The sequence below is a fragment of the Mobula hypostoma genome, chromosome 8 (assembly GCF_963921235.1).
Source record: "Mobula hypostoma chromosome 8, sMobHyp1.1, whole genome shotgun sequence".
NCBI classification, from domain to species: Eukaryota; Metazoa; Chordata; class Chondrichthyes; order Myliobatiformes; family Myliobatidae; genus Mobula; species Mobula hypostoma.
The window spans coordinates 81905823-81932362 of record NC_086104.1 but is presented as its reverse complement, the minus strand read 5'-3'; the positions used below and the strand labels follow the sequence as shown (position 1 = coordinate 81932362).

Here is a 26540-nt window from a genome sequence, read left to right as displayed (position 1 = left end):
AGCTCCTTACATGGAAGGATCAATGCCAAAATATCATACAAACGTTGTTCAACCATTTAAAACATTACTTGAGCATGTTGCAGGGATCTAAACATGAATGCATGTTTTTTTTCCAGATAATTATTCTGGTTTCTTATTATCTCCTTCTTTTGCTTACTACCTGATCACAGACCTACCTTTCTTTCCTTTACCCGTCTTCCCATCCCTCATCTTTGTCTGCATTTTAAAACTCACGTTTTTTTTCTGCATTTTTAAACTATTCCCAGGACTAAAGTCGCACCATTTGTTTGAAATACTAACAGTTTCTTTCTTCACAGCTAAGTAACATGCTGAGTAGGTTTTACTTCTATTTAACACTTACCTACCAGATTAGTTTTTTCAAAAATTCTGCTTGATGCATTAGATATGGTTTAACCTTTTCTCAACATGTTAACAGCCCAAATTAAGAAAGAGTAAACTGAGAAAATAGGTTTCAACACAAAAAAACAGTACTGTCTCATATATTTTGGTCTCCTTGGATAAAACTCTAGGAAAATTACTAAGTAGTTGTCAATAACATTAGCATTACAAGTACAAAGTAAAGGTTAAACACTTGTAAAATGATGAGACATAATAAAACTGAGTTGGCTGAAATTAAAAAATAAGAAAATGGTGGATCTGCACAACTGGTCAAGCAGAGTCTATGGAGAGGGAGCTGGGGTTAACATTTTAAATTTACTACCTTTCTTTTGAAGGCTTAAAAAAATCTGTGTTATTTCAAATTTTCCAGCATCTTCTGCATTCTGCTTTCACTTGAAATTTCATTTAAGAATCTGATGATTTTCTGCATAAATTTATGATCTACCTTTGATAACAAGGTAAAAACTAAAGCAATATTCTTATTATATAAATATTCTACATACAAACCAGTGGTATTCTATATATCTTCTAAGCTTCAAAAACAATTGTTCCTTTAAAAAGAAAATCACTACCATAATATTTATTACAAGCATACTTAAGGGCAGGTATTAAAAGGTATTCATAATGCATTGCTTTTGATTAATTTACTTGAGATGTTAGTTTCAATTAACAAACAATCAATCCATTTCAAACATTCTTACCCAGCATTTAGTTTTGCTTTGTCAACTTGATTCTGTGGCCGGTACATTTTGGCCAGTACCTCTGGTGTAATGTTTGGCTGACTAACAGCTAGAATATTGCATTTTTGTTCAGCTAGAGGACTATCGCTGAACCAAGTGATTGTGGAAGAAACGGGCGTTCCATTGACAGGGTCATATATGGGAGTCATCGTCTTGCTGTACAGTCCAGGACTTGCTGCTCAATGAAACAGACAGAATGATGAAACATTTGTACAGCTGACTTTCAAATTGCAGGCATTTGTATAAAACATCTTGTTGAAACAAGGCAAAATGCTTGATATCTCTGGAGAAAGATACAAGTTCAATAAAATAATTCAGACAAATGACAGATCATCACTGTACTCTGTTTAAATGGAAATTGTCCATAATAATTTACAAACTAAGAATGCCAAAGTGAGGCAACATTTCAGCTAGCACGCTATTTTCCACAATGCCTATTGTCTGTAACATTCTAAACATATTATTCAATGAGTAACTTTACTGGAAATGGTAATCGAGATTATCTTGCCATTTAGTAATTGTTGGATATGTACCAAACATTAATTCAGTTCAGCCTAGGTGTGTGAAAATTATTGCCTAGAAATTGGTGTACATATACCCATTTTATTTTTAAAGTACAAATCTCACATTAACATGAGGAATTCTGCAGATGCTGGAAATTCAAGCAACACACATCAAAGTGCATGTTTTCCCCAGGTTAAATTGCATTAGAGCCCACTTCCTATTGCAAATCATTATCCAGCAGTAAACTGGATGAGGCAAGATAGGGAATGAGCTACATTCCCTATGCACCTAGCATGTCACCCACACCTACTGACATCATTCCAGGCGTGGTGCCCGTTTTCACAGCTGCTGACAGAAACTGGACGCTAAGAAAACCAACCCAAGATACGAGATTTTTCCACTTGGTAAAACAAGCAGTAACTTCCCCATTCCCCACTCCCACAAAAATCGGTGGAAGCTAAAGGGGCTTTTATTTTTGCCAACAGCCTCTGCCTAGCTAACCTTTCAGTGCTTTGCTTCCCCCCCCCCACCTACAAAACAACTCAAAGACAGCAGCATCTTTCTACCCGATGCTGTGATATCTGGCTCCCTGATGCATCCTTACCTTGCTTGGGGCAACTAAATGCATGAGAGCTATCCAGTCAGACCATCAGTCAGATAGTGTCCGAGACACACATTAGTGATCCAGCTTCTTCCCCTGCCCCAAAACTACCCAATTCTTCCCCATCACCAGGGTTAAACACCAGTCTACAATCACCAAGTTTGTTTGGATCAGCTTCAGCGCTGAAGCCTCATTGGAAACACAGACAGAAAGATACAAATCAGCAAGTTGTAACATTGATTGGAATGGACGCAAGGGGTGAGAAACACACTCCAGAACTGGAGAAAGAAGTTGATGTGGCAAGAGTTTACATTAATAGAGGGAAAGGTAGGGTGGATTACTTGATGTTGTCCTGATGTGTTTTCGAGCAGTGCCTGAAGAAAGGAAAATATTAATAACTTCATTTCTTGGACTCTCAGCAGACAGACTGAGGGTAGTGGTTGGTACTTTGCTAGTCTCCTTGTTACAGGACTAAGGCCTACCAACAAGGTTATTCAATTAACCATCACTATTGCATTTTATATTAATTGGAAGAGGAACAAAGGATAGGAGGGCGAGACATGCCTCAGTACTGTGACTACACTTTACCCAGGCATATCTAGAGAGGTTACCAGGCAGGAAAAGAATAATAGTGCTTTATTTTATGTAGTGCCTGAGAACGAGTACTCTCTAGTGCTAACATGAATAGTGTCAGGGCAATTAGGCTCAATAGGAAAGACTGGCAGCTACTCATCAGTTCAAACATCTTGTGAATGTGCTAGGACATGAATGGGTTGGCAGGTTATAAACACATGACAAAAGAAATGTTATAGAAAAAGCACGCTGTGAGGAGGAGACTGGAGGCCCATTCATACAGGTGACATTTAACTACTGTCAAAAGGCAACTTCAATCCCCAATTCTAGCTGGTGCAGAGAAGCATCAACCTCTTGCTCCCTCCACAATCAGAAGTGCAACACTTGTACATTTATGCACTAAATCACCTTTATTGCATCAGAAGGAACAATGAAGTGGGCCATCATTCTACCTCATGTTAGCTCAAGAATTGCAGCAGATTACAGAGAGATCAGTGCTCCATGCTGTTTCTGTTATGCTCAGAAGGGTTATTTTGCTTAAAATTTAAAGTTAAAACTTCTAATTATTTAGCAAGTTATTACTGAATCTTTTGTTATTATTAAAGTACATTGCACTTTAGAAAAATAAATCTACTAGTAGCAGCGTTTAATATTTTTCTAGTTCAGAGCTTTTTTTGATCTGAAATCTGTGCCATAAGAATTAAAAGAAAAACAAACCAATACATACTGAGAGGTGCAATGTTTAGAGAGGCTAAAATGAAACAAAGGCTTTGTCTGAAACCCAAATGCATTTCTATTCAGTCACTTGTATACATGCAACCAACAGAAACACTGGAAGTAGTCAATAGGTTGTAAGGAAAGAGTTGAATTTGATTCCTTCTTGGTATATGCTAAAATGTGTAAACCAAAATCAAAATTTGTAAGACAAAATGGTGTTACCTAGGAATGTGGTAATAGCTTAGAAATGTGCATGGATGCACATCCTTGAGATTTGATATTGGTAAGGATTTGTTCCTTCTTGTAGACTTATTATCTCTGTTTCTAGGTTATGTGCCTAGACTGAAGGTCATAAGAAACAAGAAATTGGAGGATGGTGCCGCTAAGGGATGGCAATGTCCTGGCGTAAAAGTTACGTTAGATCTTTGAAGGGTATAAAAAGGGGCAATACCTTTCTGAAAGTGGGAATATTAGGCTGAGCTGTGACTACTGCTAAGAGCTAGAGATAGACACAAGGATGTTGAGAAGGAAAGAGACTGGCAAAACTTTCTGACACTTGTGGTTACCTTCGGCAGGACATTGTGTAGCATGACTTAATGATTGGTTGATAAGTATTATTTTGTCTCTTTCACTACTTTATTGACTATTTTTCTTTCTTTCTATATTATTATTCTTAAACTAAGGAAGAGCATGTGCTGGAGCTTTTGGAAAACATCAAGCTGGATAAGACACAGTGACTGGACGGGATGTACCCCAGGCTACTGTGGGAAGCGAGGGAAGAGATTGCTGAGCCTCTGGCAATGATCTTTGCATCATCAATGGACACGGGAGAGGTTCCGGAGGAGTGGAGGGTTGCGGATGTTGTTCCCTTATTCAAGAGAGGAAGTAGGGATAGCCTAGGAAATGATAGGCCAGTGAGTCTTACTTCAGTGGTTGGTAAGATAGTGAAGATGAGCAGGAAGCCAGAGAATTGGGAAACTTTTAAAGAGCAACAGAGGATAACTAAAAAGGCAATATGGGGAGAAAAGATGAGATACGAAGGCAAGCTAGCCAAGAATATAAAGGAGGATAGTAAAAGCTTCTTTAGGTATGTGAAGAGGAAAAAATTAACTAAGATCAAAGTTGGGCCTCTGAATACAGAAACCGGTGAATTTATTATGGGGAACAAGGAAATGGCAGATGAGTTGAACAGGTACTTTGGATCCGTCTTCACTGGGGAAGACACAAACAATCTCCCAGATGTAATAGTGGCCGGAGAACCTAGGGTAATGGAGGAACTGAAGGAGATTCACTTTAGGCAGAAAATGGTGTTGGACAGACTGATGGGACTGAAAACTGATAAATTCCCAGGGCCTGATGGTCTGCACCCCAGGGTATTAAGGGGGTGGCTCTAGAAATCGTGGACGAATTGGTAATTATTTTCCAATGTTCTATAGATTCAGGATCAGTTCCTGAGGACTGGAGGGTAGCTAATGTTATCCCACTTTTTAAGAGGGAGAGAGAAAACAGGGAATTATAGACCAGTTAGCCTGACATCAGTGGTGGGGAAGATGCTGGAATCAATTATAAAAGATGAAATTATGACACATCTGGATAGGAGTAACAGGATCGATCCGAGTCAGCATGGATTTACGAAGGGAAAATCATGCTTGACTAATCTTCTGCAATTTTTAGAGGATGTAACTATGAAAATGGACAAGGGAGAGCCAGTGGATGTAGTGTACCTGGACTTTCAGAAAGCCTTTGATAAGATCTCACATAGGAGATTAGTGGGCAAAATTGGAGCATATGGTATTGGGGGTAGGGTACTGACATGGATAGAGAATTGGTTGGCAGACAGGAAACAAAGAGTAGGGATTAACGGGTCCCTTTCAGAATGGCAGGCGGTGACAAGTGGGGAACTGCAAGGCTCAGTGCTGGGACCGCAGCTATTTACAATATACAAACATTAGCAAATTTGCGGGTGACACAAAGCTGGGTGGCAGTGCGAAATGTGTGGAGGATGTTGAGATAATGCAGAATGACTTGGACAGGTTGGGTGAGTGGGCAGATGCATGGCAGATGCAGTTTAATGTGGATAAATGTGAGGTTATCCACTTTGGTGGCAAGAACAGGAAGGCAGGTTACTATTTGAATGGTGTCAAGTTAGGAAAAGGGGAAGTACAATGAGATCTAGGTGTCCTTGTTCATCAGTCACTGAAAGTAAGCATGCAGGTACAGCAAGCAATGAAGAAAGCTAATGGCATGTTGGCCTTCATAACAAGGGGAGTTGAGTATAGGAGCAAAAAGGTCCTTCTGCAGTTGTACAGGGCCTTGGTGAGACCGCACCAGGAGTACTTCGTACAGTTCTGGTCTTCAAATTTGAGGAAGGACATTCTTGCTATTGAGGGAGTGCAGCGGAGGTTCACGAGGTTAATTCCCGAGATGGCAGGACTATCAAATGTTGAAAGATTGGAGCGACTGGGCTTGTATACACTAGAATTTAGAAGGATGAGAGGGGATCTGATTGAAACATGTAAAATTATTAAGGGATTGGACACGCTAGAGGCAGGAAACATGTTCCCGATGTTGGGGGAGTCCAGAACCAGAGGCCACAATTTGAGTATAAGGGGTAGGCCATTTAGAACGGAGTTGAGGAAAAACTTTTTCACCCAGAGAGTTGTGGATCTGTGGAATGCTCTGCCTCAGAAAGCAGTGGAGGCAAATTCTCTGGATACTTTCAAGAAAGGAAGTATGTCCAGGACAGTTTCCTGACACAGTATGTGGACAGGCCGACTAGGGGGTATGCCATACTAGATCTAGTACTAGGTAATGAACCGGGTCAGGTCACAGATCTCTCAGTGGGTGAGCATCTGGGGGACAATGACCAACGCTCCCTGGTCTTTAGCATCATCATGGAAAAGGATAGAATCAGAGAGGACAGGAACATTTTTAATTGGGGAAGGGCAAATTATGAGGCTGTAAGGCTAGAACTTGCGGATGTGAATTGGGATAATGTTTTTGCAGAGAAATGTACTATGGATATGTGGTCGATGTTTAGAGATCTCTTGCAGGATGTTAGGGATAAATTTGTCGCGGTGAGGAAGATAAAGAATGGTAGGGTGAAGGAACCATGGGTGACAAGTGAGGTGGAAAATCTAGTCAGGTGGAAGAAGGCAGCATACATGAGGCTTAGGAAGCAAGGATCAGATGGGTCTATTGAGGAATATAGGGAAGCAAGAAAGGAGCTTAAGAAGGGGCTGAGAAGAGCAAGAAGGGGGCATGAGAAGGCCTTGGCGATTAGGGTAAAGGAAAACGCCAAGGCATTCTTCAATTATGTGAAGAAAAAAAGGATGACAGGAGTGAAGGAAGGACCAATTAGAGATAAAGTTGGGAAGATGTGCCTGGAGGCTGTGGAAGTGAGCGAGGTCCTCAATGAATACTTCTCTTTGGTATTCACCAATGAGAGGGAACTTGATGATGGTGAGGACAATATGAGTGAGGTTGATGTTCTGGAGCATGTTGATATTAAGGGAGAGGAGATGTTGGAGTTGGTAAAATACATTAGGACGGATAAGTCCCCGGGGCCTGACAGAATATTCCCCAGGCTGCTCCACGAGGCGAGAGAAGAGATTGCTGAGCCTCTGGCCAGGATCTTTATGTCCTCGTTGTCCACGGGAATGGTACTGGAGGATTGGGGGGAGGCGAATGTTGTCCCCTTGTTCAAAAAAGGTAGTAGGGATAGTCCAGGTAATTATAGACCAGTGAGCCTTACATCTGTGGTGGGTAAGCTGTTGGAAAAGATTCCTAGAGATAGGATCTCTGGGCATTTAGAGAATCATGGTCTGATCAGGGACAGTCAGCATGGCTTTGTGAAGGGCAGATCGTGTCTAACAAGCCTGATAGAGTTCTTTGATGTGGTAACGAGGCATATAGATGAGGGTAGTGCAGTGGATGTGATCTATATGGATTTTAGTAAGGCATTTGACAAGGTTCCACATGGTAGGTTTATTCAGGAAGTCAGAAGGCACGGGATCCAGGGAAGTTTGGCCAGGTGGATTCAGAAGTGGCTTGCCTGCAGAAGGCAGAGGGTCATGGTGGAGGGGGTACATTCAGATTGGAGGATTGTGACTAGTGGTGTCCCACAAGGATCTGTTCTGGGACCTCTACTTTTCGTGATTTTTATTAACGACCTGGATGTAGAGGTAGAAGGGTGGGTTGGCAAGTTTGCAGACGACACAAAGGTTGGTGGTGTTGTGGATAGTGTAGAGGATTGTCAAAGATTGCAAAGAGACATTGATAGGATGCAGAAGTGGGCTGAGAAGTGGCAGATGGAGTTCAACCCTGAGAAGTGTGAGGTGGTACACTTTGGAAGGACAACTCCAAGGCAGAGTACAAAGTAAATGGCAGGATACTTGGTAGTGTGGAGGAGCAGAGGGATCTGGATGTACATGTAGACAGATCCTTGAAAGTTGCCTCACAGGTGGATAGGGTAGTTAAGAAAGCTTATGTGGTGTTAGCATTCATAAGTCGAGGGATAGAGTTTAAGAGTCGCGATGTAATGATGCAGCTCTATAAAACTCTGGTTAGGCCACACTTGGGAGTACTGTGTCAAATTCTGGTCGCCTCACTATAGGAAGGATACGGAAACATTGGAAAGGGTACAGAGGAGATTTTGCTGCCTGGCTTAGAGAGTATGCATTATCATCAGAGATTAAGGGAGCTAGGGCTTTACTCTTTGGAGAGAAGGAGGATGAGAGGAGACATGATAGAGGTGTACAAGATAATAAGAGGAATAGATAGAGTGGATAGCCAGCGCCTCTTCCCCAGGGCACCACTGCTCAATACAAGAGGACATAGCTTTAAGGTAAGGGCTGGGAAGTTCAAGGGGGATATTAGAGGAAGGTTTTTTCACTCAGAGAGTGGTTGGTGCGTGGAATGCGCTGCCTGAGTCAGTAGTGGAGGCAGATACACTAGTGAAGTTTAAGAGACTACTGGACAGGTATATAGAGGAATTTAAGGTGGGGCTTATATGGGAAGCAGGGTTTGAGGGTCGGCACAACATTGTGGGCTGAAGGGCCTGTACTGTGCTGTACTATTCTATGTTCTATTAAAGAGTTAGATAGAACTCTTAATGATAGCGGAGTAAAGGGATACGGGGATAAGGCAGGAATGGGGTACTGATTGTGGATGATCAGCCATGATCACAGTGAATGGCGGTGCTGGCTCAAAGGGCCGAATGGCCTTCTCCTGCACCTATTGTCTATTGTAAGTTGATGGAGAAGATCCTGAGAGACAGGATTTATGAACATTTGGAGAGGGATAATATGATTAGAAATAGTCAGCATGGCTTTGTCAAAGACAGGTTGTACCTTACGAGCCTGATTGAATTTTTTTGAGGATGTGACTAAACACATTGATGAAGGTAGAGCCATTGATGTAGTGTACATGAATTTCAGCAAGGCATTTAATAAGTTACCCCATGTAAGGCTTATTGAGAAAGTAAGGAGGCATGGGATCCAAGGGGAGCTTGCTTGTGGATCCAGAGCTGGCTTGCCCACAGAAGGCAAAGAGTGGTTGTAGACGGGTCATATTCTGCATGGAGGCCGGTGACCAGTGGTGTGCCTCAGGGATCTGTTCTGGGACTCCTACTCATTGTGATTTTTATAAATCACCTGGATGAGGAAGTGGAGGGATGGTTAGTAAATTTGCTGATGACACATATGTTAGGGGTGTTGTGGATAGTGTGGAGGACTGTCAGAAGTTACAATGGGACACTGATAGGATGCAAAACTGGGCTGAGAAGTGGCGATGGAGTTCAACCCAGGTAAGTGTGAGGTGGTTCATTTTGGTAGGTCAAACACAATGGCAGAATATAGCATTAATGGGAAGACTCTTGGCAGTGTGGAGAAAAAGAGGGATCTTGGGGTCCAAGTCCATAGGACTCTCAAAGCTGCTACACAGGTTGACTCTGTGGTTAAGAAGGCTTACGGTGCATTGGCCTTCATCAATCATGAGACTGAGTTTAAGAGCCAAGAGGTACTGTTGCAGCTATATAGGACCCTGGTCAGACCCCACTTGGAGTACTGTACTCAATTCTGGTCACCTCACTACAGGAAGGATGTGGAAACCATAGAAAGGGTGCAGAGCAGATTTTCAAGGATGTTGCCTGGATTGTGGAGCATGTCTTATTAGAATAGATTGACTGAACTCGGCCTTTTCTCCTTGGAGCGGCGGAGGATGAGAGGTGACCTGTTAGAGGTGTACAAGGTGATGAGAGGCATTGATCGTGTGGATAGTCAGAGGCTTTTCCCCAGGGCTGAAATGGCTAGCACGAGAGGGCATAGTTTCAAGGTGCTCGGAAGTAGGTACAGAGGAGATGTCAGGGGTAAGTTTTTTTTTAAAACGCAGAGTGGTGAGTGCATGGAATGGGCTGCCAGTGGCGGTGGTGGAGGTGGAAACAATAGGGTCTTTTAAGAGACTGCTGGATGGGTACATGGAGCTTAGAAAAATAGAGGGCTATGGGTAAAGCCTAGGTAGTTCTAAGGTAGGGACATGTTCGGCACAGCTTTGTGGGCCGAAGGGCCTGTATTGTGCTGTAGGTTTTCTATGTTTCTAACAAAGTAACTTCTTATAACTTTCAACAATGGGTACAGTGCCTCCTTTGTTTGCAGATACCTCTTGCTGCTAAATCAGAAAAGAACAAGGAATGAATCTTTAAAATATTTTCTCTACACAAATCAAGCAGCACTTGTGTGGAGGCAATGCAAGAAAGCTTTTCCAGTTCTGTCGAAAGGTCCTCAACATGAAAACTTGTCATTCTTTCTTTCTCTATGAATGCTGCTTGACTTGCTGAATTTTTCAAACTTTTCCTGCTTTTATTTTGGTTTCCAGTATCTTGTTCCAAATTGAATCAATGCATTTTAATTACCTATTGATCCTGGGGATAATGGCACCTGATCCAAATCTAAAACATCTTCATTAATTGGACGTATATCAATTTTTTCTTTACTCTTCTTTTTAACGACAGTCTTTTGCGGTTTCAATAGGGAAAGTTCCTCTGGCCTACGAATATCTGAAAAGAAAATTGATAAAATACAAATGATTAAATCTAGTGCATTCAATTAGAACGAGATGCTCATAACATATTCTTAAGTGCATAGACTGGATCTACCTCCTTTTTTAATGAGTCCAAATTCAAATTTCATCAGTGACAAATCTTACGATAACTTGATGAGTATTCTCATATGTTTTTCACTCAGACTCTGGCGGGGGTCTGCTTTCCAAACTGCAAATTTTTCAAAAGAAGGCCTCATTTATTGTGGAGTTAGGAAAGCAATTGATTTCTCTCTGGCTCCACCTCAAACTCTGTCAAATCTGTTTCTCTTTCCACAAATGCTTTTGTGACCTTCTGAGCATTTCCAGATTTTCTTTCAGGTTTCCAATATCTGCAAGTTTTCTTGTTTTCATTGGTTGCTGGATACCCCATTTTCCCTCTTGTCCAAGCTAGTCAATCTGTTCTACTCCACTGCAGATTGTTGCCTTCAAGGTCACAACTCTTCCTCACTGCTCACTTGCACTTGCTTTCTCAGACAAGTGATAGTCGTATGTTTGAATCCAATATTAGTTATTCACAGCAAAAACAAACAATTTTAAATGATTAAATATGGAAAGTCAACTCTGGTGTGATAATGTTCGGAAAGGTCAATCATGGGAAAGCTGGATAAACACATGACAAAAACAAACTTGAGGGATAAAACAACAGGAGGATATAAAGTCAGAATCACACAGCACAGAAACAGACCTCTCAGCTCAGCATGTCTATGTTGGCCATTAATTGTCCAGCTGTACTAATCACATTGATGAGCGTTAACAGTCCATCATCTATAGCCTACTATACCTTGGGAATTGAAGTGCTCATGCAGATGATGTGTGACTTGCCTCCAGGCAGAGTGTTTCTGACACGCACCAGTGAGGTTAGTCATAGAAGGTGCAGCAGTTGATTGGGGGTGTGGGGGGGGGGGGGACACTGTCGGAGAGGCTCATATACCAGTAGCAATATTGTCCTTTACTGTAATACAATTTTGAAACAATCTTATAGTTGTGCAAAATTTAAATTGAGTGTATTTGCAAATTAGAAATTTTAGAAATTTCCTGTTGAGCAAAAGATTAGCAATCGAGGGTATACATTGGAATTGTGAAGTTTACTGTTTTTTGATGTTAACATTTTATAGTTACTGTATTATCAAAAGGGGTGCTGTGCATTGAGTCAACAGATTTAGAACTTCCTCCTGAAGCTTCCATAAGGGCTCTCCTGAACACCCATCATAACTATGGCAAGAGAAAAAATGTTTGTACACCATCTGAGATTCTGTTCATCTTCCTCTGAAGTTACAGAGCCAAGTAGATAAATCCCTAAATACCATTTCTCATTACTGAGTGAACATTTGTTTTTCCAAACTTTATTACGCAAACAAGGTTAACAAAAATGTTCAAGTAGCAAGTAGGCAACATTTATGAGCTTGTACAGCTGCTTAAAAGAATTTATGGGAATATATTTGTGAGTCCATTAAAGGCATTGAGAGTCAATATGAGACATGTGGGAGGGCCATCTCAGCACAAGCTAAGCAGTCTACACAAACACATTTGGAAGTAAATGCAATCATATTTTGTTTGTTTTTTTTTGGTGCGGGGCTACCTTTTGCAGTCTTGGGTTGGCCAGAAATTGGGGCTAAATCTACATTACTTTTCTGCATAGTTTCCTTTCACACAGCCACATGCAGTACAGTCATAAGCCACCCCAAAGAACCAATACTCTTCACAGCTCTATTTCAAGCTCAACTCGGCCTGGACCCTGCAATGGGTTTTGAGAGCAGAACAAAGAAAATGTGCCCCCAAATTTCTGACCTCCAGTCCTTACACCAATGCCATGTCTAAAAATAAGAAACATCTCCAAAAAAAAAAATTAATGTCAAATCAAAGTGGGCAACAATCCTTTCGTGCTCCTGAGCAGCATAACATGGTTCCTTCTCTGTCAAGGCAGATACTGTACCTACACTCAAAGAGCATACAACAATGCAATTTATACATCAGAATTCTTGCAGATATTACAGATCAGGTATCCATATCAAATGTAGATCATTTTCATTGGCAGACGTGGACTGAACACACATTCTGCACTAGCATTCAGTTGCTACTTGCATTAAAAGAAAAAGATAACATCAGAGATATTCTTTAGATTGTCCTTACAGCAGGTTAAAAGGTCAGTAAAACATTGTGGGACAAAGGGTCTGTACTCTGTTATACTGTTCTGTGTTCTAAACAGCTGAAACCTTAAACTATATTGAATTTCATTTTGTTAGATCTACTGCAGCTGAAGTGCTCCTTTTACAGGAGGAATCCAACTTAATTCAGAAAATCCATAATTTTTCTCTGCTCTCCCAGAAAAGGCAATACCTATGCTTTCCTCCTCCACTAATCCAGGTGTTTAGAGTCATAGCTATATGGCGGGAGGAGAAGATGCGGCGCGATGCAGCTCGCAGTGACCACTCCGATGGTGATGTCTGTTATTTGTCAAGTAGGGTGCCGTGCACAATCCTGATTTGATGGAGACAGACGTGAGTGCACAGAAGAACATCTGGTGAAACTTCTGAAATGCCTGCTTTGCTGCTGCTGCTACTGTGTGGTCCAGAATCTCCAGAGAAGGCCCCGAGTCCTAGGTTTTGCTTGTTGCTTGGTGGCCGGGGTGGGGTCGAAGCGCTCGGCAGAGGATGGTGCTTGGAGAGGCTGTGTCGGAGGGGCTGGTCAGAGGCTCGAAGTTTTCAGATGGACTCAGAGTCCGCTGCGGTTGGGTGCTTCCAATGGTGTTGCATCGGCAAGTTGGCGGCGCTTGGAGGGTCGTGGCAGGTAGAGTTTCTCCCTTCTGCCGCCTGCGGGAGGTGATGAGTCTATCAGAACTTTGAGACATTTTTATACCGTGCCCATGGTCTGCTCTTTATCAAATTATGGTATTGCTGTAACTATATGTTATGATTATGTGGTTTTGTCAGTTTTAGTCTTGGTTTGTCCTGTGTTTTCTTGTGATATCATTCTGGAGGGATGTTGTATCATTTTTTAATGCATGCATTTCTAAATGACAATAAACGAGGACTGATTGCCCTCATAATCTAATGTATACACACCCCCACCCCCAAAAGTCTGCTCTGACACTGATCCCCATTCTCCTGCCTTCTCACTGTAATATTTATCCTGTACATGCTGGAGGTTATTAAGAAGACTGAAACCTCCTAAACATTGGAAGGCCTACATAGAATGGACGCAGAGAAGATGTTTCCAATAGCGGGAGAACTAAGACCAGACGGCAGAGCCTCAGAGTTGGACATCTCTTTAGAACAAAGATGAGGAGGAATTTCTACAGACAGCTGTGGAGGCCAAGTCACTGGGTATACTTAAAGCAGAAGTTGCTAGGTATAACCAAATAATATTCAAATGAAAGGTGGGTACTTCAATTTATAGATGAAAGGCACAGGCTTCATAATTTCACTTGAATCAATCAGAAAAAAATGATTATTTCCCATGTTTTCCCCTCTACACATAGGATTGAAAGAAATCCATAAAGAAAGGAGTGTGCATTAAACAAGAAATGAAATACAAGTTTTGTACTTTAATGTACTTGTTAATTTTAACAAAAGGATGACAATATACAAGGGCATAATACAAAAATAAATAAAGACTAACATTCCAATGTTAGTTGTATTCTCAATGTGACTGGAACGACACATCAGAAGTGGTACCCTTTCAATATTAAGCTGAATATTCTTCATTAAACTTCATTCATGGTGGTAAAGTCCACATACTCAGCACAGTAGTTACACCAGAAATGATTCAGGGGCAATAGAGCTTACAGTAGAGCTAGAACTAAATGATGACCAATTGGATCCTGGTTCCAACAGTAAGGATAGGCAGCACACCTCTGCCATGCTGACCCGTCACACTGGTAAAGTACGGCTGCTCCCTCAGCACCCCCTGCTTTACTCTCAGACTGCATGACTTGATTATGCTCCAACTTCATCTGCAGGTTTGCAGATGACACAAGCATAGTGGTCCAAATCTCAAATAAGAGAGAGAACAGCAAAAGGAGAAAGACAGCCTGGTAGCAAAGTGTACAAGATCTTGTCTACATCAACAGTGCTGTGGGCAGGAGGGTTGGAAACCTCATGTTCCTAATGAATAATCACTAATAGCCTGTCCTGGTCTCATCATGAAGATACAGCCAAAAGAATTCACCAGTACTTTTACTTCCTCAGGAGGCTAAAGAAATTTGGCATGAGTCCTTTGACCCTCACCATTTTTTAAAAATTGATTAATGGCTTGGTATGGCAACTGCCCTACATGTGACTGCAAGAAACTGCAGAACTGTGGACACAGCTCAGGCGTCACAGAAACCAGCCACCCCTCCATGGACTCTGTCTGTACTTCTCCCCGTCTCAGTAAGGCAGCCAACCTAAATACCCAACCTACCAGAACATCCTTTCTTCTCCCTCCTCCCCTTACAAAGAAGATACAAAAGCCTGAAAGCACATACTAGCAGGTTTAGGAACAACTGTCCCTGGCATGAAAAGATGCACTCATGGCCTCACAATCTACCTCGTTAAGAGTTTGCGTCTTATTGCCTGCCTGCACTTTCTCTGTATCTGTTTCACTTTATTCTGCATTTATTAATGTTTTCCCTTGTGCTACCTCAATGCACTGAAGTAACAAAATGATCTGTATGGATGGCATGCAAAACAAAGTTTTTCACTGTACCTCAGAACATGTGATAAGAAAAAAACAATTTACCAATTTAAAGCTGTTTTGATTCATTTGCATTTAGAGAGGCATGAAAGATGCATATTGTGGTGGTTAAAGTGATCATGGGATTTCTTGGGACGGGCATTTTTCATTAGGTGCGCAGGACATCAGAAACTCTAACCCAAACCTACAAACCTTCAGGAAACTGAATATTTACACAATGGAGATCAATAAAGAAACTTCAAAGGATGTGGCACAAAGGTCAGTAAATACAATCATCCTCGAGGCTTTCAGAATAAGGCCCAGAGTAGCCATGATCTGATCAAACAGAGGGGAATACCCAAATAACCTACGTCTGCTCACCAATTCTACCTCCATTACATCCTGTAATGCCAGTAAGGATTAGATGTAATCAGCAGGGGACCACCTTCAAAACTGCAGTTGTGTGCAAGGACAGCTATAAAAGTGGTTTTGCAAGAAGAAAAATAAAAGCAAAAATTAGGCTGGAATCAAAACCAAAGGCACATGAAACAAAGGCAACATCAAACAAAAATATACAAGGTACTAAAGCAAAAACTACAACCTCCAGTACCTTCAACCCCAGTACCCATTTTAATTACACTAATTTGCACTTGTAGGATTGAACATAGGAAATAACCCCATTAAATAATCACTCAGAGGATACAATGAGGTACAATTGTTTTTTTCTGCTAAAACTTTGATTGCAGAAGGTAAACTTAAATGGAAGTCGAAATAAATTTTTGGGAGCATTTAATATTCTCTCAGCGAGCCATAAAAGCAGTTTTCTTCAAGCTTCAAATAAAATTTCTGCAGAAGTCAGCTGTGGAAAATATACACTTGCAAATTCCTCTTAACTAGGGGATTGGGGATTGTAAATTGTTTTGTGCTGATTAAAGATAGTCCACGCACAAAACAGATAGTCACGCTCCTTAATGAAGCTGTTTGTCATCCTCTTTATTCATTCTCAACCTAATGCTTTCAATCTACTTGTCTTCCCCCGTGATGATGAACAAACCCAGGGCTGCACAGGATATTTCCTGAGTCCCCCTGGTCTCAGACTGACAAGGATCCACACTAACTTTAGCTGATCCTTGTCCTTTCAATACATCTATAAAAGCTTTTTCAGTCTATTTTATGCTTATTAGGCTTTTTGATTATTTTTAACTTCGTTAAAGAGCGAGACAAATTGGACCAAATGCTTAGGACTTCCCTGTTGCACCATCAACGCTTCCACTTCCAGCAATTTGCAGCAAGTAATGTAATCTAAGTTTTAAATGCAAGAGCATAATATACAAATTACTTCATCCACAAGATGCTTCATACTAGCAATCTCTGTAGATTTTAGAAAACAAAACAATGTAGTCTACTTACTCAAAGCCTTGCAGATATCGATCACTGCCCTGAAGACCACTGAAGAAAAACTAACTTTTAATCTTACTGTCTTCATATTAGGCAACTGTAGTTTTAGTAACTTGTGCTGGGGTGTGTAAAGCAGTTTAGCATCAGCTTGGATTCCATACTTGTCCAAAGTCCAGTGAGTTTTCAGAAGCCAGCACTTCTTTTGTTCCCACCAAAGGGCGTAGTCTGACCAGTCTTGGGGTACAGCTATTAGAAAAGCAAAATCCAGTTAAAATATTTAAAATAAATCTGTCAGTAAGTTTAAATAAAGTTCTCTCTCATATGTGAATACAAGACATGAAGGTCTCTATTTTCAGCTGATTTCCTTACTAAGTTTTTGCATGCAAGTAGGTATATCTCCACCTGTATTAAAGAGATTAAAGATTAGCTTTGTTACATGTACACTGAAACACACAGTGAAATGTGTTGTTTGTGTCAAATCATATCAGCGAGGATTGTGCTGGGAAGCCTGCAAATGTGACCACACCTCCTGTACCAATATTGTACGCCCACAACTCACTCACCCTAACTGTATGTCTTTGCAATATGGAGGAAACTGGAGCACCTGGAGGAAAGCCATGCGGTCATGTGGGTAACGTACAAACTCCTTATAGACAGCTGTGGGAATTGTATCCCAAATCGCTTGTGCTGCAATAGCATCAGGATAACCACTATGTTACTGTGTTGCCAGAACTATGCTATCATGTTATTGTGTAAAAGACAATTGCAAGTCAGCAACTGGTTTTACAATTCCAACAATTTTTATTTGCATTAATTTCATTTATCAGATTAAGAAAATGATCAGTGTAAAACCCTGCACTACTGTATCAAGTAGTCCTCTCATCACCTCTGTCTCATCAAATTTTTTTGATTTTTAGATTATGAAGACATGCAGTCCTCTTTTATTGTTATTTAGTAATGCATGCATTAAGAAATGATACAATATTTCCTCCGGTGTGATATCACAAAACACAGGACAGACCAAGACTGAAAAAACTAACAAAACCACATAATTGTAGCATATAGTTACAACAGTGCAACAATACCATAACTTGATGAAGAACAGTCCATGAGCACAGTAAAAAGTTCAAAGTCTCTCAAATGTCCCACATCTCATGCAGACGGGAGAAGGAAGAAAACTCTCCCTGCCATGCCCGACCACAGTCCGACTCTAAGTCGTCCGAAAACTTCGAGCCTCCAATTAGCCTTCCGACACCGAGTACCAAGCGCCATCTCTATCCGAATGATTCGACCTCAATCTTGGTCGCCAGCAGCAGGCAAAGCCAGGGATTTTGAGGCTTTCCCTCCGGAAGATTCTCGATCGCGCAGTAACAACAGCAGCAAACTGGCATTTCAGAAATTTCTCCAGATGTTCCTCTGTGCTTTCACGTCTGTCTCCATCAAATCAGAATTGTCCACGGCCCCTATTTAACGGATACGATATCATTTTCACTGGAAGGCTGCGCGCGCGCAAGGCGCACTGTTCTCTCTCCTCCCGCCTTTCCGCATTCTACTGTAATGCTTGGGGAAATCAAGATATCCTGTGCAACCCTGGGTTTGAAATCTTACCTGGGGAGCTGAGGGCGACTCATGCACAGAAGTGGCAGCCTAGTGCTCCACACAGAACATCAGGTGCCTGACAATGGCTAATCCTAGCACAACAAATGGTCCACATTTCCCTGTGGTTTTCCAAAAGGAAAAAAAGGTGACTACAGGGTCCTACGTACCCCTGAGGAGAAAGCCATCTTGGGCCCTGATGACAGTGATATTGAACATTTTGCAACTGTTTCATAGCTCCAGCAAACTAGGTTCAACACTGTCCGGTGCTACGTGGAGTTTGCACATTCTCCCTGAGACAGTATAGGTTTATTCTGACAATCTTATTTCCTCCCACATCACTAGGGGATCAGCAATTCTGGATTGAATGCTGTGTAATGAACAGGATTGATTAGGGAGCTTAAGGTAAAGGAACCCTTAGAAAACAGTGATCATAATATGATAGAATTCACCCTGTAATTTGAGGGAGTGGAGTAAAGGGAATTACAGAGGCATGCCAGAGGAATTACTGCTCCCTGTTACCACTGATGGTGAGGACCTACAAGTACCTGGGGGTGCACCAGAATGACAGACTTGAGTGGAGCATCAGCACAGATGCTGTATACAAGAAGGGCTAGAAATGTCTCTACTCCCTGAGGAGATTGGGGTCCTTTGGAGTATGCAGGCCTCTCCTTCACATGTTCTACCAGTCTATTGTCACCTGTACAATCTCCTATGAGGTGGTGTGCTGGGGCAATGGCATCAACATTGGTGATACCAACAGGCTCAATAAACTAATTAGAAAGCCTAGCTCTGTTATAGGAGTCAAACTGCACACACCAGAGGCTGTGGTAGAACAAAGGACCTTTCAGAAAATCCTGGCAATTCTAGACAACGTTTCTCATCCTCTGCATGCCACTTTGGCCAAACAGAGGAGCACTTTTAGTAATAGACTAAGACAACTGTGTTGGTCTAAAGAGCGCTATACGAGGTCATTCTTACCCTCGGCCATTAGGCTCTATAATGAGTCAAACTATAGCCAGGGAAGTGATGATCCCCTTCTGTCAAACTGAGGTAACTTCTTTTTATTCTTTCTTATGTAACGTGCTGTAAGGTTTCACTGCTAATGTAACGGTTTCTTTGCAGCAGCAATGTTTGGGTTATGACTAGAGATAACAGGATTCTGGGATGTGGGGCTATCAATGAGAGAAATGCTGTTCTTTCTTGTGAGTCTGGAAGAGAGATCTTCGCGGTCTTTTGCCAGGGAGAGATGAGGAGAGAAGACGCGAATGGAGAGAGTTGGTAGACCACCGGACGGAGTCGATTTGGAGTGAGGGTCCGAAGGTCAGCGACGATCGGAGGAGGTTGATGGTGGATGACCGGATTATCAGTGAGCTCCAAGATTGCGCAATAGACTGTTTCATGAGAATGGGCCCTTTTTCTTTTTTTCTTTACTAACCATATAGTCAAAGTAAGAATTATAAAGCTCAATCACTTAATTGCATATTGTGTACTGTTTGTTATTTGGGGTACAGATTTGTAACAGGGGACACATCGTGCAGCATCCACTCAAATGAGATTTCTTAAGTTTGGCAGGGCCGGGGGCAATCACCCCTATATTAAGCCGCTAGCCAAAGTGAGAGTTGCACTTACTTCTCTTCTAATATTGGTCTATTTGTATGTCTGTGTACTTGTAATGCTACTGTTGTGGCAATATGACGTGTAAGAACATGACTGGAGAGCGTTCTGAGCATGCGCAGGGATGATAGAAAGATTGAGAAACATGGTATTGTAAAAACGTTGTGGTTGTTGTTAAATAAAAGTTCTATTTCTTCCAGAACATGGTTCTTTATTAGTAACCCACAGTGCGTATGAATATAAAGAACACCACATGGTGTCAGAAGTCGGTCTGGAAGAATAATACGTTTCCTAACACGGGAGAATCGAAGATAATTTTCTGAAGAAAGAGCTCGAACTGTTTTGGTGTTGCTAACAGTTTTACAAATGAAAGGTTTGCAGCCTCCATTGACACTTCAATTGCCTCTGGTAACGTAGCTGAGAACTGAAGAAAATTTAAGCAATGTTTTGAATTGCATTTATCGGCGATTGATGAGGATTGAAAACCAGAAAAGAACAAAAGCTGCGCTTCTACTCCATGTAATAGGTGACGACGCAATTGAGGTATATTATCATTTTATTTTTGAAAATGGAGATAATTCAAATTTAAAATTGATAATGGACAAATTTGAAGCATTTTGTATACCCAAGCGTAATGTGACGTATGAGCGACATAGATTTTTTACATGTACGCAGAGAGCTGGAGAAACTATTGACCGATATGTTACTGAGTTGAGACACCAGAGTAAAACATGCAAGTTTGGAGAACTGACAGACTCTCTCATTAACGACAGAATTGTTTGTGGCATTCTGGATAATGGTCTGAGAGAAAAACTGCTACGAGAACAAGACTTAGACTTGGAAAAAGCTTTGATGCTTGCAAAGCTTCGGAAACTATGACATCACAGGCTAAAGAACTTTTCATTGAGAACTGCAATGTAGATGCTGTGAGGAAGCACGAACATATCAGAAAAAATAATAAAACAATAACAAAAACGACAGAGAGCAAGACATCATCTGAGAGGAAAGAAAGCTATGTGATCGCTGTGGGCGGCAGCATCAGCCAAAACAGTGTCCAGCGTATGGGAAAATGTGCAATGGCTGCAGTAAGAGTAATCATTTTTCATGCTGTTGCAGAAGTAGAAAGAAAATAAAACAAGTAAATGCAGTGCTTGAAAATGAACGCCAGGAGTTTTATATAGATGTGCTCTGTGAAAACAAACAAAGTAAGAATGACTGGACTATTCCATTGCAAGTGAACCAATACATTATCAGATATCCCACCCGCAAAAACTCATTTCAGGGAGGTATCACCACCATTTCAGGGAGGTAGCACCCCCCACCCCCCGCAACACAATATGCCCCTACCCCGCCCCCACCCGTCGACCTCCAAGGGTGTATGTAATACTTTGTTTAGTGATTTTGTCTAATCTGTAAACCAAGTTGGGTATATGCAGCAAATGTGACATTAAAATATGTACTTATATTATCATGTTTATTCTATTACAACTTTAAGCAAGTCTACAGGGAGTTTGGCCTCATCATGTAGGACATCAATAGTGTAGCTCCTTAGCAGCCAGCCAGCTAGTTTAAATAACATTAGCTATGCTGTAATGACACCTGTTAAACTCACCTCAACATGTCTTTTACATTTTAACCCACCATGGGCAATAGAAAAGTCACTGTTGCAAACAGTGCAGTGAGCAACACTGTCATTATTTTTGAGGTCGACTGTCAAGGGACAGAAGTGAGTGTAGTTGCTATTACTAGGGAGATGGTGCTTAGAAAACTGAAAGGTCTGAAGGTGGATAAGTCACCTGGACCTGATGGATTACACTCCAGGGTTCCAAAAGAGAAAGGTGAAGAAACTCTGGAGGCATTAGTCATGATCTTCCAAGAATCAAGAGATTCTGGCATGGTTCCAGAGGACTGGAAAACTGCAAATGCCATTCCACACTTCAAGAAGGGAGAAAGGCAGAAGAAAGGAAATTATACGCCAGTTAGTCTGAGATCAGTGGTTGACAAGATGTTAGAATCAATTGTTAAAGATGTGGTTCCAGGTACCTGGAGGCAAAAGATAACGTAGGCTATAGCCAGCATGGTGTCTTTAAAAGAAAATCTTTCCTGACAAATCTGTAGGAATTCTTTAATAAAAATAACAAGCAGGATAGACAAAGGAGAATTGGTGGATGTTGTGGACTTGGATTTTCAGAAGACCTTTGACAAGGTGCCGCACATGAGGCTGCTAAACAAGATAAGAGCCCAGGGTATTACAGGAAAGATACTAGCATGAATAGAGCAGTGGCTGATTGGCAGGAGGTGAAGACTAGGAGTAAAGAGAGCCTTTTCAGATTGGCTGCCAGTGATTAGTGGTGTTCTACCGGAGTCTGTGTTGGAACTGCTTCTTTTTACATTGTGTGTCAACAACTTGGATGATAAAATTGATGGCTTTGTGGCCAATATGAAGATAGATGGAGGGGCAGGCAGTGTTGTGGAAGCAGTGCGGCTGCAGAAAGACTTAGATTAGAAAAAATGGCTAAGAAATGACAGATGGAATAGTGTTGGGAAGTGTATGGTCATGCACTTTGGTAGAAGGAATAAAAGCATAGACTATTTTCTAAATGGGGAGAAAATTCAAAAAATTGGGGTGCCAAGGGACTTGGGAGCCTTCGTGCAGGATTCCCTAAAGGTTAATTTGCAGGCTGAATCAGTGGTGGGGCAGGCGAATGCAATGTTAGCATTAATTTCAAGAGAACTAGAGTATAAAAGCAAGGATGTAGTGCTGAGGCTATATAAAGCACTGGTGAGGCCTCACCTGGAGTATTGAGAGCAGTTTTGGGCACCTTATTTAAAAAAGGATATGCTAACATTGGAAAGGGTTCAGAGGAGGCTCATGAGAATGATTCCAGGAATGAAGGACTTATATTATTTGCAGAGAATGAAGGATCTGGGTCTGTACTCACTGGAATTTAGAAGAATGAGTGGGGATCTCATTGAAACTAATCAAACATTGAAAGGCCTAGATGGAGTGGATGAGAAGAGACTGTTTCCTTTGGTGGAGGCGTCTAGGACAAGAGGATACAGCCTCAAAATAAAGGGATGTCCATTTAGACCAGTGATGAGGAATTTTTCTAGCCAGAGGGTGCTGAATCTGTGGAATCTGTTGCCATCTGCAGCTGTGGAGGCCAAGTCATTGGGTGCATTTAAGGCGAAGGTCGATAGGTTCTTGATTAGTCAGGGCACGAAAGGTTTTGGGAAGAAGGCAGGAGAATGGGGTGGAGAGGAAAATGGATCAGTCATCATGAAATATCAGATCAGACTCGAGGGGCCAAATGGGCTAATTCTGCTCCCATGTCTTTGGGATTTGGGATGAAGCCAAAGCACAGTGGAAATCTACATGATCACAGGGAGAATGTGCAAATCCATACAGGTAGCACCCAAGGTCATGGTCTCTAGCACTTTGAGGCTGTGACTCTACAAGCTGAGGCACTGACTTGTTACTACATTCTGTACTGGGTGAAAGAAATTCATCATTGCAAAACTGAAAATTGTTATTCAAATGAACTTTTAACATTCATATTTGAATATGACCCAAATCACTACTTTCTTAGTTTGCTCTTCTGGACCGATCAATTGATTTGTCTCTGATTTTCTAACTGGTTCTTGCTCAACCATGACTAACTTGTCTCTCATCTACTCGACTGCGAGTTTAATCTGGTCACATAAGGCAAGGGATGAATCACTTGGCTACACTTTATAGTACGGTACAATATCACTCAGTTCATGGATTTTAGGGTAGAGTACAGAACACAGAACAAAGAAATCTACAGCATATTACACGCCCTTCAGCCCACAATGTTGTGCTGACCATGGAACCTACTCTACAAACTGCCTAGAATTTCCCTACCGCATAGCCCTCTCTTTTTCTAAGCTCCATGTGCCTATCTAAGAGTCTCTTAAAAGACCCTATTGTATCCACCTCTACCACCGTCGCTGGCAGTGCATTCCATGTACCCACTACTCTCTGTGTGAAAAAAAATTTTGTTGGATACTGGGCGAGAATTGCTCGGAGAAATGGTCTGTGTTGTAGATAATTAGAAATGTTGGTTTTCTGGGGTTGAGAGATGAAAATGGAAACAATGGAAATAAAGACGAAACAGAATACAAGGGATGATTGATAAGTCCATGGCCTAAGGTAGAAGGAGTCAATTTTAGAAAACCTAGCACATTTATTTTTCAACATAGTCCCCTCCTACATTTACACACTCAGTCCAGCAGTCGTGGAGCATACGGATCTTGGACCTCCAGAAAGTGTCCACAGCAGGGGTGATTGATAAGTTCGTGGCCTAAGGTAGAAGGAGATGAGATGAGTTATTAACTTCAAACTTTCTACATTTTCACTCAAAGAGTTGAACTGCACGTGCATGTAATGAGAGCTGTATAACTCATCTCCTTCTACCTTAGGGCACGAACTTATCAATCACTCCTGCTGTGGACACTTTCTGAAGGTCCAAGATCCGTATGCTCCACGACCGCTGGACTAAGTGTGTAAATGTAGGAGGGGATTATGTTGAAAAATAAATGTGCTAGGTCTTGTAAAATTGACTCCTTCTACCTTAGGCCACGAACTTATCAATCACCCCTCGTATCTTAGAAGTTTGTACATTCTCCGTGTGACCACGTGTGTTTTCCAAAGGTGCTCTGGTTTTCTCCCACATTCCAAAGGCGGATGGGTTAGTAAGTTGTAGACGTGCTATGTTGGCAGCACTTGTGGGCTGCCCCAGCACTTCCTCGGAATATATGTTTCAATGTACGTGTGACAAATGAAGCTATTGATTTTAAAATTTTATATTAGTGTTACTAACAGCATTGAGGATTTAAACTTAAAAATATATTATGCACTACTATGTGATTATTGCAAAATTCAAATTAAAATGGATAGACCACTTCAAAATCTTGGTGACCTCGAAGATTGAAAACATATAATTAGTACCTGACGAACAAAATACTTGTGATAGCAATTCACCTTCAACTTTGATGAGTGGAATGCTAGAAAGCGGGCACTGAACAGTCAATTACAGCAAACAAGTAGTTTCTTACACTTCTGCCACATCTGATTAATCCTCTGGAAGTGACACATTGGCTGCTATTATTTCCATGCCAACATGGAATTCAAAGGCTGCCCACTCCTTCCTGATGCAGTTTAAAATGGCTAATCAATTAATCACAGAGGTTTAGATGTTTCTTTGAAAAATCTAGTTTTAGTTGTAATAAATGAATATAGAGCAACTATGACAACCACCATGCCCCCACGCTCACAACTCTAGCAAGGGTCAAAATCCCTTTATAAATTCAACTCTGCTGTTGGCAGAATCCTAGATGGCAATGAGAAGGATTACAGGAGTGAGACAAATTGGCTGATTGAGTGGTGTTTCAACAGCAACCTTGCACTTACTCAGTGGAATGGCCTACACCTGCTATTAATGTCAATCAAGCACGGCACATCAAGCAGAGCTGCATCTTGTACTAGCTGTTCCCTGGACCTCAAAGCAATGGTTGAAAAGTGAGAGAGAATAAACAAAAATTGAAGAAAACCAGATAATTTTTATAATTCAGAACCCTGGTTGCAGAAATAACAGAACTGATGCTATTACGCCAAAAAATCAGCTGGCAATTTGTGAGAGGAAAGAATGCCTGTAAGTTACACATCATTCCAAGCTCCCAACCACATATTACCCTCTCTGTCCTTTGATTATGAATGCTGTTAGGCAGGAGGTACAAAAAAAAGGTATGAAGACCCACACCACCAGGTTAAAGAACATATACTTCCTTTTAAACATTTAGTTCTCAAATCAATTTTCACTATCCTAATCACCACCTACTCCCTAATCACTGGTTCCTTAAAGTTGTTATAACCAGGGAATAAGCTCCCACTACCTATTAAATGCTCCCAACGGCGTGCACCTCAAATAGTCTCTGACACCAAGTCCAGCTCCAGGCCTACACGTGTGGCTCAGCTGCTCAGCTACTCAGCCTGGTGGAACCATTTCTACTGACAGATGAGGGCAAAAGTGGGATACTCGTGCCTTAAAACGAGTCGCTTGGGCAGATGGGGCTTGTCAGCCATTGTTGGCAGCTCATCTAGGAGAAGGAAAGCTCTGAAGTCAAACCTCTGCTGCCTTATGACTATATGCATTCATGAGGAAGGCTTTGAGAGTAAACCCTGAGGGGAGGAAAAAAATCAGGAGCTGGAGTCCCTTAGGCAGTCCCACATTGAGTTCCACACTGACTGGAAACTTCTGCGATGCTGCTGGTACCAAACTGTATCAGTCTCTGCTGTTCCTCGGGGCTCACCAGAAGCATGGAGAGGGGGGACTGCAACATGGGCAACAGCTTGCTCTCCATGTCGTACTGCCCTGGCTTGCGTATCACATAGACAGCCAAGACACAACATCCATGGTCAACCCCAACCAATGGAGGGGCTCAATCGCCACCTCAGCATTGCAATACAATGACCACTCTGCACTAAGTTGGACTTTGCTGAGGTACAATGAAAAGCTTATTTGTGGACGCATCACAGGCACATTTCAGAAAAGCAGCATCCACAATAATAAAAATAAATTATGCACAAAGGATCTAGTGCTTTCTCAGCGTATATGACGCAT

The 26540-nt window shown here is 41.6% G+C and overlaps 1 protein-coding gene across 6 annotated transcripts in view; it reads right to left on the bottom strand.

The window, feature by feature from the left end:
- The window catches only part of fermt1 (FERM domain containing kindlin 1), a 116066-nt gene that overhangs the window by 75254 nt on the left and 14272 nt on the right, over window positions 1-26540 (bottom strand). For all 6 annotated transcript variants that reach the window (XM_063056200.1, XM_063056201.1, XM_063056205.1 and 3 more), the window contains 3 exons: window positions 16696-16929; window positions 10445-10588; window positions 1101-1314 (listed from right to left, as the gene is read on the bottom strand). In XM_063056200.1, the coding sequence (XP_062912270.1) occupies window positions 1101-1314; window positions 10445-10588; window positions 16696-16929 (592 nt within the window). The remainder of the gene's footprint in view (window positions 1-1100; window positions 1315-10444; window positions 10589-16695; window positions 16930-26540) is intronic.